The sequence below is a fragment of the Apostichopus japonicus genome, chromosome 21 (assembly GCF_037975245.1).
Source record: "Apostichopus japonicus isolate 1M-3 chromosome 21, ASM3797524v1, whole genome shotgun sequence".
NCBI classification, from domain to species: Eukaryota; Metazoa; Echinodermata; class Holothuroidea; order Aspidochirotida; family Stichopodidae; genus Apostichopus; species Apostichopus japonicus.
Window position 1 is genome coordinate 10757571 of NC_092581.1, and position 13273 is coordinate 10770843.

The following is a 13273-nucleotide window of genomic DNA, read 5'->3' on the forward strand; positions in this document are numbered from 1 at the left end:
TGACGTAAACATTCAGAAGTTGGGTTCGTTGAGGACATAAGCAAACACGAACAAGACAAGAACTTACATATTAACCTTATTATAAACTCCAACGCTATTAGAAAAAAGAACATGTGCCTTGAAATGATGCCTTGTATGATGCCTTTGATGCCCTTTAAATCTATCACTGTTGTCCATGTTGCGGATATGAATAGGATCGAATGAGGCCAACGCTGGGTACCGTAAGTCCAAAACATTGGAAAATGTTCCTCCAACAAAGGAATTATATAAGATAATGACATTATTTGCAAGTTGACAAGAGTTAAATAAAGACAACAGTATCTCAAATTTTGTTACAGACGATATTACATGGAGTTGTAGAAATCCTTTCATGGTGAAGTGAAACAATACATGAACCATGATAGCTGGTACAAATCACGTTTAAAACAAACTGAGCTCCAACATGGACTTTCATGGTCTTTTCTTATATATGGTTTATTCATATCTATGAAAAAAAGAGAAAAAGTCTTTGGATAACACGACAAGCATAATATTAAAACAAACTGAATCCTTTGGGCATCAGATTCCTAACTGATGCAATTAATTATATATCACGGACCATAATGCACTCTAGCATTTTAGATTGCATTGACTCATAGGCGTACGAGGCGGGGGGGCAGGGGGGCGGACTGCCCCCCCCCCAAATTTCCAGAGGACAAGAAATTCGGGCAAAAGTCCTGAAAAATTCGGGCAGCCTAAGAGGAGAAAAAAATATATATACATATATATATATTTTTTTTTTTAGGCTGCCCGAATTTTTCAGGACTTTTGCCCGAATTTCTTGTCATCTGGAAATATATATATATATAAATATGCAGTAGCTTGCCCGAATGTTTTTCAAATTTTTGCCCGACAATTCCATGATTTTATTTATTTAGCATCATGATGCCCGAATATTTCCGTGTAACACCACCGTAAGCGCAGTTCATCTGAGCTACCACGCTTTTTGCACGATCAATTTTTTCTTACTAGTCAATTGTATACCTGGACCAAGGGCGGCGGAACCGGGGGGGCACAGGGGGCACGTTTCCCCCACTTTTCCTCAGGTTAAAAATGTGCCTTTTTTTCTACATAAAAATTGAGGTGCCTCAAGGTAGCAAGAGGCCAGGGAACCAGAATGAACACTCGGGAAGGGCCGTTTCCAGCCATCTGAGGGGTTTGTAAAACCAACAATTTTATAGTACGCTCCGCGCCAACCGATGGTGGCGCTCCGCTCAGATAGTCGTGCATACAACTTTGCAAATCCTGACTAAGCCCGTGACATTTAATGAATTTCTGTGGGTCAAACTCAAAGCTATTTCGAATGGAAAAAATTTGTTAAGATATTAACCAGAAAAAAACTCTAATTCGGAAGATTCCTACATTAGCAACTAGCATGATTTCACCTCATTTTATCTCAAAAGAAAACTTGTTCCTTGTTTCCCAATTTGCGCATTGGATATTGCAGTGATAGTATGCATATTTTCCTTTGGGGGGTGGGGGCGTTGATGGAGTGATGTGTATACACAAGTAAGATAATACAATAAGAGTTATAAAGGGTACTAAATATAAGGCTGCATCAGTCCAATCGAATTTCTGCAAAGTGCCCTTTGATGTCGGTGCCCCCCCCCCAGATTAAAAGTGCTTCCGCCGCCCTTGACCTGGATATCCCCAACATGAGTGTATATAAGAAACATTTTCTTTTTCATGGATGGTGGGGGGGTGCCTACAAGCCTAGAAGTGCAGGTTTATCATATTCTTTGTGATATTTTATACTTTTTTGTGAGACAAATTGCAGTCTCACCCGACACAGCTTCAGTATCCCGCCTACTGTCGTTGAACAATGTATGTTTTTATTGAGGTAGCTGAGTACTGTGTTAAAATAATAAATAAGGTAACTAAATATGAGCTTAAAAATTATACTGTCCCATTTTTCCCCTTCAAAGTGATGTTACCATTTTTCTTCTTCTAATTTACCAAATTTTTGGGGAAGTGTAAATTTCTAAAACGTGAGATTATAAAATAAAGAATGTTTAGATGCAACTTGCAAGGCCTCTGAAGTGCCGTTTCCGGCAATCTGAGAGGCATTGTGTGCCAAAAAATTTCTTGTACGCTACGCGCCAACCGATGGTGGCGCTCCGCTTAGATAGTGTCACGGGAACTTTCGGGCACAAAAAGTTCTGCCCCCCCCCCAAACTGAAATGGTCCCGTACGCCTATGCATTGACTAGATTGATTATAATGATTCCTTATTGAGATCGATGTCTCTCGTAAAGTTTATACCATCAAATCTGTATTATTTAACTCTATCAGGTCACATACTCAATTTGAAGTCTATATATCAATCCGCCCGAGTCCAACTGTGCCAAAAAGGAGCAGGGGATTCTTTGATATATGATATCAAATAGGAGCTGTTTTGTTGTAAGGGGGGGGGGGGCTTGGAATTTAGAGTACATAAATGGAAGTAAATGAAGTGCGAACATTGAGTCGATTGAGACAATATTAGACTACTTAAGCTCTTTAAAGAGCAGCGTACGCAGATTGTTACTACTGAGTAAAGAGGTTTGTTGACAGGTGACGAATTCTTCAGACTGCGTAGCTGAAAGTTTACATGGTCTACGATCCGAAAACTTCAAGGTTGTCACGAATAGCCAATATTTTCAACTCCCCAGTGAAGGTATGGTTTTAACTATAGAGAGAACTTCTACAATGACTTAAACACCACATTGTTTTGGAGATTTATTGTATAAGTCAACGGGGGCAATTATCATGGCGTATGGTACCATCGGACACAGCCTGGGGTACGTTGGTCCCGAAGGAGCAGATGAATTGTAGACTTAGGCTGTCTTGTATACAAAATTACAATATTTGAAGCGTTGTCAAGTTACGTGCAACGCAGCAACTCGTCAAGTTGATGATGTTTGCCAAGATGTAATTGTAACATTACTAATACTTTTCACTTCGACAAATATCATATTTTGACGTGTTGTCAAGTTAGGTACCACTCAGTAACTCGACAGTTCGGCAAATGTCGTTAATATGTCTTTGTTAGCGTAAACTTGTCAACTCTGCCGGGACAAAGTTTTGAAGCATTTTGACTGTTTTAACATGGAGTCAGGTTAAGTGCAACTCAGTAACGTGGTATATATTGATATTGATATTGACCAGCTTTGAGAATAAAGCAGTGCAATGCAGAGATAAATTTATTAAAAGTAATGATAAAATGCATAAGGTGCGACTTCTCCCTTTTCCAACCAGAACTGTTCTCTCGGTTGATGATGGACGTCTCCAGCATTTGGACTGTAGGATACCATCGTACATGTCAATACCCGGATATTACAGCACTCTTTCTCGCTATATTCATGTCATTGTGGATATACCTAAGAATTCGATCCTCTGTAGGGACATGTCATTAATGGTATGGTTGGGAATGTAAACTTGTTCTCCAACCGGGGTCTCAGTCTTCATGGTGTTGACTGTGGATCTGTGTGGTTTTGGTTTCACCAAACATAACGGATGCCGCAAACCATACAAGAGATCAGATAGATGACATTAGAGGTTGTTCAAGTGATGTGACTCTATATCTTGTGTGTGGGTTGCATGCTGTGGCTAGTGATGAAATTGGATTCAACAATGTGGTGGCTGCAGATGATGCATCTCAAAGTACGATCACATTTGAAAATACCATGCTGAATGGGTGTGGGGTTAGAAGTTAGAGGTGGAACAGCAGCACGCACAACAAGGTCCCGTAGGTTGCGTGGATGTCTGTAGGCGATGGTGGGTTTTTAAGCGACGGCTGGTTGGAATCTCTCTGAAGTGAGGAGAATGTTGTGGTTGTTAGTGGTGATTTGCTGAAGAGGAGGAAAAGTTGGGTGGAAAGTAACAAACGGAGGGAGCTTGTCGTCGCAGTCTCTTCCCTTTTTGTCCTTCACTGCCAATGTAGATGATCTGGATTGGGTTCATGCACCCTTCGGGCACCATGGCCCCTGGCAATGAGGTGTTTGTCTAAACCATCTGTATGTCGAATGAAAGAGGAATTGTTAGAGCAAATGTGACGAAGACGAAGTACTTGAACTGTAGGCAATTTCAGACTAGCAGTGACGGTGATGGCAGCTTGAAGAATGGAGATACTGGTGTGTGTCTGTGGGCTTGGTGTATAAGTCACTGGAGAGAGAACCGTGTTCCTTGCGAACAGTCACATCAAGGAAGTTAACCTTTTGGTGAGAGTAATCAGAGGTGAATTTAATGGTGCTGTGGAAGGAATTGATGTGATTGATGAAGGCTATTTTCATCACTGGTCCAAATGATGAAGATGCCATCAATGATATAGCGCCACCAGATAATAGGACGTCAGGAAGGTGCACGGAACATGCGTTCTACAAGGCTATACATAAACAGGCAAGCAAAGGAAGGGGCCATCCTGGTACTCATGGCAGTCCCGTGTCTTTGAAGGTAATGCTTGTCCATGAACGTGAAGTTGTTTTTGGGGGGAACCTGTGGCATGAGAACTTTGATGTCAGAGATGGGTGGACAAGGGTGGACCTTCTTAGACAGGGCTGCACATGTTGCTGCGATACATTCAGCATGAGGGATGTTAGTGTAAAGAGAGTGATGTAGAAAGTACCGATGATGGCTGTACTGGGGATTTAGTTCTTGATATCTTCAGTTTCCTGAGGAAATCTAGAGTATCGTGTAACATTAACTCAACTACAACATTTAACAAGATAAAACACGTAGTATTATTACAACTAACCGGCTAGCCATTGATAACTATATGAGTGGTATAACTTTATGCAACTGCTACAATAAACTCGATGACCCAATTTTGGTAAGGCCGCCCTCATATCTGAAGTTGACCCGGTTTAATAAAAAAGGTACACATCTTGTCTGAGAATCACTTTACATGCATGTTGTTCAATCAATCAGTGGCTGATTTGTAGTAAATCGCTCTATCTGGCTAAAACGTGGTTTTCTGAGGGTTTGCGCTATTACTGTGCATTGCCACCTGACTTGATCGTGTAGAGATGGTAAGAACCAGGGAGCAATATATACCGGCGATCGGATACACTGCTTCTGTGGAGTCTTACGAGAGTGGTGTGACATCTATAACTCGAGCTCGCCAGTGGGTTTGACATTTGTGTTTGATAAACACCTTAGTATTTATTGCTGCCGACTATACAAACACAATAACCGTATATCAATATATACATATAGATATATATATATATATATATATATATATATATATATATATATATATATATATATATATATATATACATGCCGTATATTGTAAGTATTGTAAAATAATCAGTTCGTAAAACTTCAAAATGGGTTATGATGATATTTTGACTAAAATTGGCGAGTTAGGACGGTATCAATGGAGGATCGTATTTTTTGTCTGTGTGAGCACTCTAGTATGTCCCTGGCACCTTCTGATTCAAGTATTCTTCATATTAGATACTCCACATTACTGTTCAACAAACTCATGGCAACATACAAATTGCTCACAGTGGGACATCGATCCAGAAGAGTGCGCCGCTCTGAAGAAAAATGTATCCATCCCAGTTGACGGAACTGGATTTGCTCAATGTGAGAAGTACAATGTCTCTAGTTTAGATTTTGATCCATTTCTCGACACGGATGGATTAGAGGTGATACCATGTGATGAAGGATGGGTATATGATGAAGCAAACAATGGTCCGTCGATCATTTCAAAGGTAACTTAACTAAGTATCTTGTACTCGATCATATTGTTTTTGTCTTGTTTTTAAATTGTGTTCACACCGTTTCGGTGAAAATAACTTTGTTGGTGGGATGTTGTATAAAAAGCGATTTCAAAACTCAGTTTGTTGAAATTATGGGGAAGTCTTAATTGTTGTCAACTAAATATGAATGAGGGAATCATTTTATTGTGTGTAATCCTCTCTTCATGGCTATAGACTGAATAACATAAATCACTCTGTTCTAAAGTTTTAGTCTGTTATATAAAAAGAGGCAACTTATATATACCGTATATAAATATATATATATATATATATATATATATATATATATATATATATATATATATATATATATATATATATATAAATATATATATATATATATATTTATATATATATATATATATATATATATATATATATATAAATATATATATATATATATATAAATATATATATATATAAATATATATCAATCAACCAATCGAGGGTTTACATATTAATACATACACACATACACAGGGATGTGCCCACGCTGGGCGGTACTGAGCGGCCCCGCCCAGCACTAAAAATTACCGCCCAGCACTGTCTTAAAAATCGTGAATCCCGCCCAGCACTATTATCATCTAAACCCGACATTCCTAACATTATATTCAACATGAATTGGGCCACATGTATCCTCGTTTCCCCCCATTTGTCAAATTCAAGTAAACACAGGTGCGGAGATATGGAGTAGGTGTGGCTTTATAATCTGCTGCATGCAAACTACACTAGCTCTGTATACAACTTGCCCTTGTCAATATCAGGCTGGCAGTTGTAGCACGAGTGCACCACGTACGTAAAAATGTTACCCCTCCCTTAAGACCCCCCCTCCCCCAGGACGGCGATCAGTATACCCGGCACTCAGGAAATCCTGGGCACATCCCTGCATACATACATGCATACATACATACACGCATACACGCATACACACATACATACACAGGGGCGTATCCAGGGGGACGCAACAGGCGCGCGCCCCCCTATTGGCCGTCACCAAAAAAAAAAAAGTTTAGCAAAAAAAAAAAAAAAAAATTGATGACGACCTTTATGTGAGATGTCGGTGATCGCGGTCGAAAAATGGATCACATATGGCCATGGGCGGCGATCCTGGGTGGAGGGGGGATATATCCCCCCATGAAAATGGGTGGAGGGGATGTAATGCACCATATCCCCCCCCCCACCAAATGCCAGGGATAAGAATATTTTCATGCCTACATTTATGCATCTTCGTTAATGTACGGCTCTTTTTTAGCTTCATTTCTCGCCTACCATAAACGCAGTGCGATCTTTTCAAATAAAGCGTCTTTATAAAGCAAAAATAGTTGACTGAAGGCTTCATTGGCCCTATAACAACAAAATGTATTATTGCGCCCACGGTATTGATATAGTACATATATGCACCCTCATAGTATTCATATAGGCCCTATAGTAGGCCTACACACGTACATGTTCCCTCGAACAGCTGAGAATCTCATGTAACCAGGGTAATGCTTAATACACGTTTCACCTGGATGCCCTAGCAATCGGTACCTAGGAATGTAACTATATGTAATTGTGTATTGCATGTGTATAGGCCTATAATAGCCTGCATGAGGCCATTTTCTTCATCGAATAATATAACAGAGCTCTCGAAAATTCTAACGTTGCGTCTGAAACAAGATTGACAGGGGCAATTTTCCCAAAATAACACCCGAAATTTTTAAAAAAAGTATTTTGGATCCTGATTATGAGATATTTCGGACATGACATCCCTATTTTAAAGTTGGGTATATGCCGCTTGGAAACCTCGGGAAGTGCCGTTTCCGGCCATCTAGAGGGTTTGTTAATCCCAAAATTTTCTTGTACGCTTCGCGCCAACCCATGGTGGCGCTACGCTTAGATAGTCAACAAGGTCATATCCCCCCCCCCCCACTCGGAAGTACGGATCGCCGCCCATGCATATGACACCATTTTGCATTTCAGCCCTTCTTTGAAAGCAAAAATTGTACACCCCTCCCCTTAGACCCATCCACCAGGACGGCGATCATTCATGCCTGACGCCCCCCCCCCCTATTGGGAAATCCTGGATACGCCCCTGCATACATGCATAGCACTTTGCGATATATTACAGGATATTTTACTCTCTGCTGTCTGTATAAGATAAACCAAAAACATCTACAGTCTGGTATTATTTTGACAGACATGAACAGGTTTAAAATAGAATGTGAGAATATAACAGAAGCAAACAGACATCATATCAACTTTTACGATCCTACCTCTAACATAACAATAAAATGACAGTCCAGAGGTCAGACAGTCCTACATGATGGCATCTCAATAGTATGTAAATAGATATATATCGGTACCGGTATACTAAATTATGAACTTGCTACTTCTATGTATTGATCACTTTCAGCCTCCACAAGGTTATATATAACGAATGTTTATCAGGTGGTATGACAGTTCAACACACCATAAAAAGAGAAAGAGTATAGGCTACGAGAGTGTTACGGATTGTACAGAGTGACCCCATGATTTACAGTAGTAACCTAATTGTTTATCGGGCGCTAGATAAAAGCATTTACTCAAAATGTGCATAGTAAAGAAATATTATATTTCTGAAAATACTTGGTTCTCAGGCAAAAGTGAACATCTAGTTGGTCATTTCCAAGCCCGAGATGTGTGATTTCCGGTGATCTGAGGGGTATCAAAACCAGAAATGTTCTTGTACGCTGCGCGCCAACTGATGGTGGCGCTCCGCTTAGATAGTAATTCGCGCCCCCCGGGTTAGAAAATCCTGGATCCGCCCCTGATATACAAACCCCTTAAAACAGTTTGCATAGAATTTATGGTTTCATATACATCGTGAAGCACCGTACTAAAATATTGACCAAACAAAAATCTATTTTGATTTTAATTTTCAGTTTGATCTCGTGTGTGACAGACAGGGACTTCCTCAGATCGCTCAGTCACTCTTCTTTATTGGGTCTCTATTTGGATCGGTTATTTATGGAATGATCGCCGATTGGTAAGTGTGGGACACATCAGAAAGAGAGACACACTTCACATATTTGTCTGTAACCTATATATAAATAAATCAATCCAAACTATTCTGTAACATTTGTTGAGTATAGATGGACGAGTCTACCGACACTCCCCAGTCTGAAAATGTACACTAATCAATAGTACCGTACTCGGCAGTACCCTTACACAACATTTACGCACGTGACAATGTTGGAAGTATAGGCTACGTTCATAGGCGTAGGAAAGGAGAGGGCTGGGGGCTGTAGCCCCCCCCCCCCCCCGCACAAATTTTTTTGTGAAAATTCGGGATATATGCTGAGAATTTTTCGGGCACCTACTGAAAGAATAATAATTTGCAATGTGTTTTTCAATGGTTAAACTGATATTATTATGATCATTATTATTGTAACGACTTCCCCTATAATTCTAACCAACATAGAAGGGTAATAACACGGCAAATGATTGTATGTTATTGGCATGCGATGTAAAACCGATGAAAGACTATATGATATGCACATTAACATGTTAACGCGCGCGGAGCGCTCGAAAAATGCTGGTTGTATTTTTCAGGCATGTCGTTACAGTCCCCCCCCCCCCTCTCCTCACAATCAAATTAGGCTCTTACGCCTATGGCTACGTTGCACGCGTGAAAAATGAAACGATACGTTTACCGACCTGTACGTGAGAATGGAGAATACCTCCCTGAGCGTATTTGTGCCGTTTTAGCAGGGAGTTGTTATGACTCCCTGGTTTTAGTAACCTGAAATTGCGTATTCAGACTATTTGAAGTGCATTTTAGTCAGCAGGTAGCGGCAACACACACCTAGGAGGCTAGGACCGAGTCAAATTTTTATTGAAAAGAAAGTCCTTAAAGGAAATTTTAGTGCAATGTTTGTTACGGCTGCCATACAAAAGAATTTAATAATTTCTCATCAACTTTTCCCACATTATAGTGTATAGAATGGACCCAAGTTTATAGTGAATGTGGCCATTGGTTGGGTTTACCCACAATGAGAGAGGCGGCGTTGGTTTGTTGGTTACTACAGTGGTAGTATCGTGCAACATCACCCCAAACGGGGTGTCATTTCGGGAGTCTAAACGGGGCGTCATTTCGGGAGTCTAAACGGGGCGTCATTTCGGGAGTCCAAACGGGGCGAGCACGGGCATCATTTCGGGAGCCCTGTTTGCGGTGGTTCCTTTTTGGAAGTGTTATCAAATCCCAAAACTTTTTAAATTAATTTATTGTTTAATTATTTTTTTTAAAATATTATTTGTTTATATAAAACGGGCATCCGTTTTTCACACGAGGTCGTCATCGATGTTGTTATCGTTAATAGCAAGGAATTAAATTAATTAATAAATTACACATATACACGTTGTCTGTTTTTCGGGGGCCGTTTCGTCCGAACCAATGTCCTTCAAGATGAAAGAGATTGGAGATTAAAAGCCTGTAAAAAAATTATTGGCATGCCTACGGGCGTTTATATATGAAAGCAGGTGACACTATTGGATATGCACTTGATTTCTCTGAATTTAGAGGGACAAAATGCGAATTTACACCTTGCGATTCCGGCAGCACTCCTGCTTTTGGGCGCTAGTCCAAACGTCCCAACCGGCCACAACGTTCTGTGTGAGATTTTAAATATTTGAATCTACCAGACATTTTGACCCTCTAATATCAGAGAAATCAAGTTCATTTTCAACAGCGTCACCGGCTTTCATATATAAACGCACGCTGGCATGCCAGAAGGAAAAACAAAAGTTTCCAATAAATATAAGTTGTGGGATTCGATAATACTCCCGAAAAGAACCCCCGAAAAACAGTTCTCCCGAAATGACGCCCGTGTTCGCCCTGTTTGGACTCCCGAAGTGACGCCCCGTTTGGTCTCCCAAAATGACGCCCCGTTTGGACTCCCAAAATGACGCCCCGTTTGGACTGCCGTGGGGTGGGGATGAAGTGGCACGGTATATACTACATACTACACATGTGAATTATGCAATTCCCAGTAATACGGTTTGTGACGTAACATAACCGATGCTTATTTTTTTTTTAATTTAAAACTTTTATTTTATCTTGCATAATGCACAAAAAGTAAACGTAAGTGGCATCGTAAAATACATTATTTATGAAAGACAATAAAGTAAATTAGAATAGCATAGGCACGACAAAATATTCATAATACAAGGCTCGATTGTTCCCCTCCAGGAAAAGTGCCAAAAAGCAGTAGGGAACATTTGTTTTGATCTTTTATCAATCATTATCTAGTTTTTTGTGGCTTGCATGTTGAAGAGCATGAATGGAAGTACATGTGGTGAGAAAATTGGGTCAATTGAGGCAATTTTAGATCCCCTTAGGCCTCCCAGGAGCAGCGTAGGAACATTGTTTACTATACTGAGTGAAGAGGTTTGTTTACAAGTGACGAAAACTTCCGGCTCGGATAGCAAAAATTCTGCGGGGTCATGGTACGGAAAATTTATGGCGCCATTAAAGGCCAACTTGTCAGCTATCCTGTGATGGGTAACTTTTAGCTAGTGAAAACTTCTATCTAGACTAAGAGACCAAATTACTTTTGTGATTTAGTGTGTAAGACAATGGGGCTTTTAATGGGCGTATGCTACCTTTAGAGCAAAAAGAACCACTTGCATACACAGTATGAATATAAATATTACAACGAAGAGTCACCCTTAAATTTGTATCATTTAATAAACTATTTCCATTTTTTCCGTAATATATCTAATAATATCATGATACTCCAACAAATTGGTTGCTATTATAACTTCTGAGTAAAATTAACAAAAGTATAAAAAGTATAATCAAATCGCCAATAAAGCGTATACCCCTTGTCATACCAACGCTTGTAATATACTGGGCTATTTCCAACTTTAAATAAACTGCTATTCCCAAATTAGTGATGTTAATATAGTAGTATCATCGTAAATAGTATAGAGAAAACATCATAAAAAAATAATGTGTAGTTTCAGAAAGGTTCTTCCAAAAAGGATTACAGATTTTTAAACTCCCTAACTTCACATAAAAGTCCCCATTATCGAAGAAAGAGTCAATACTTATAAATAGATATATAGATATTTATTCAGCCAATCATATAAAAATGCAATGGAAATTGGTTGATAACAAGAGCTCAAAACATTATAAAATTGTAAATAATATATAAGACGTAAAACAATATACATAGATATGAAAAAGTTCCTATAAAATGTATAGGGCCTACACAAATATGAAACTTTACTCACAATATAAAGATGAACAAAAATATAAAATACGTACAAAATATTAAAACGTACCAAAATATAAAAATGCCCTCATATCCAATATAATGTCTACAAAGTGTGTAATTGTACATAAAATATTAAAATAATGGAGTATAAAATTATTTAACGGTTTTGGTGCGCATTAAATATCTTCACAGCAGAAGGATAAAAACTGTCAGTAAATTATTTAGAACCCTTAAAAGTACGCATTCTTTTGCCTGAAGGCAGGAACTTGAAATAATCAGTTGCTGTGTGGTAATCATCATTCAATATATATTTATATTGTACCTTTGTAAATTACAGCTGGCAAAACTAGAGCTCTTGCTCTTCAACAAACAACCAACCGTTGAGATCTTAAGTGCAACATAATGGTTACAAAAATCTACCATTTTCAATCCCTGATCAGGGTATCCTTGTATTAATTGTCTTCCACTAAAACGGTCTGGTTTATTTTTCCACATTTTTCGTTATGATTTTTTATCAGGATTGGACGATATCCTGCATGGTGCATTTGTCTTTTGCATCAGTTCATCTTCGGCATCCTGGTCATATTTATGCCAAATTTTTGGTCTTATACACTCGTGAGAACCATTCTCGCTCCAGCCAATTATGCTGCTTGGATAATACCTGTGATTATGGGTTAGTTACTTGAATTTTTCTTTTCTTCTTTTGGAAATTTGCTTTTTTTTTTGGCGTTAGTGATGATGAAATGTCGGGTCCCATTCCATATACTTACATGTCCCCCTATAACCAGGTTCGGCTCCTGCAGCCTGGATTAACGAGAAACATTAACCTGTCGCTGCACCTCCCTCATATATCGAGTAAGTGTTTCATATTTCATAACAGTAATGATTTTCGTTTAAAGTATACCAGCAGACAGGAGGTACGCAATTGAGATAACAACATTGAAAGACTATAGGTCGTAAAAAGGAGAACAGGTTATAAAATCAAAGTGTTTAATCTGTTCGTGTTTACTCGATATTCATATACTGAACTTTGATGACCAGAACCAAACCATTATATAACCGGTTAAAATGCAGTCTGGTGATCTGGCCTAAGGAGGGAGGGGAAAGTTAGGTGTGATGCGGAAAAGCGAAGGGAATTGGAATAATTGGTATAGTCGATTACGAGATTTCGATCTCAAAAAAAGGGAATTGGTACCAGTTGCTATATCACGTGGGACGTATTTGCTTCATGCGTATATACTCATAGTGC

At 39.1% G+C, this 13273-nt stretch overlaps 1 protein-coding gene across 1 annotated transcript in view; it reads left to right on the forward strand.

Moving 5' to 3' along the window:
• Positions 1-4896: 4896 nt before the first annotated feature.
• LOC139962509 (organic cation transporter protein-like) overlaps positions 4897-13273 on the forward strand; it is a 46368-nt gene continuing 37991 nt past the window's right edge. The window contains exons 1-3 of the mRNA XM_071962535.1: positions 4897-5737; positions 8689-8792; positions 12543-12697. Of these exons, the coding sequence (XP_071818636.1) occupies positions 5348-5737; positions 8689-8792; positions 12543-12697 (649 nt within the window). The 5' untranslated portion in view covers positions 4897-5347. The remainder of the gene's footprint in view (positions 5738-8688; positions 8793-12542; positions 12698-13273) is intronic.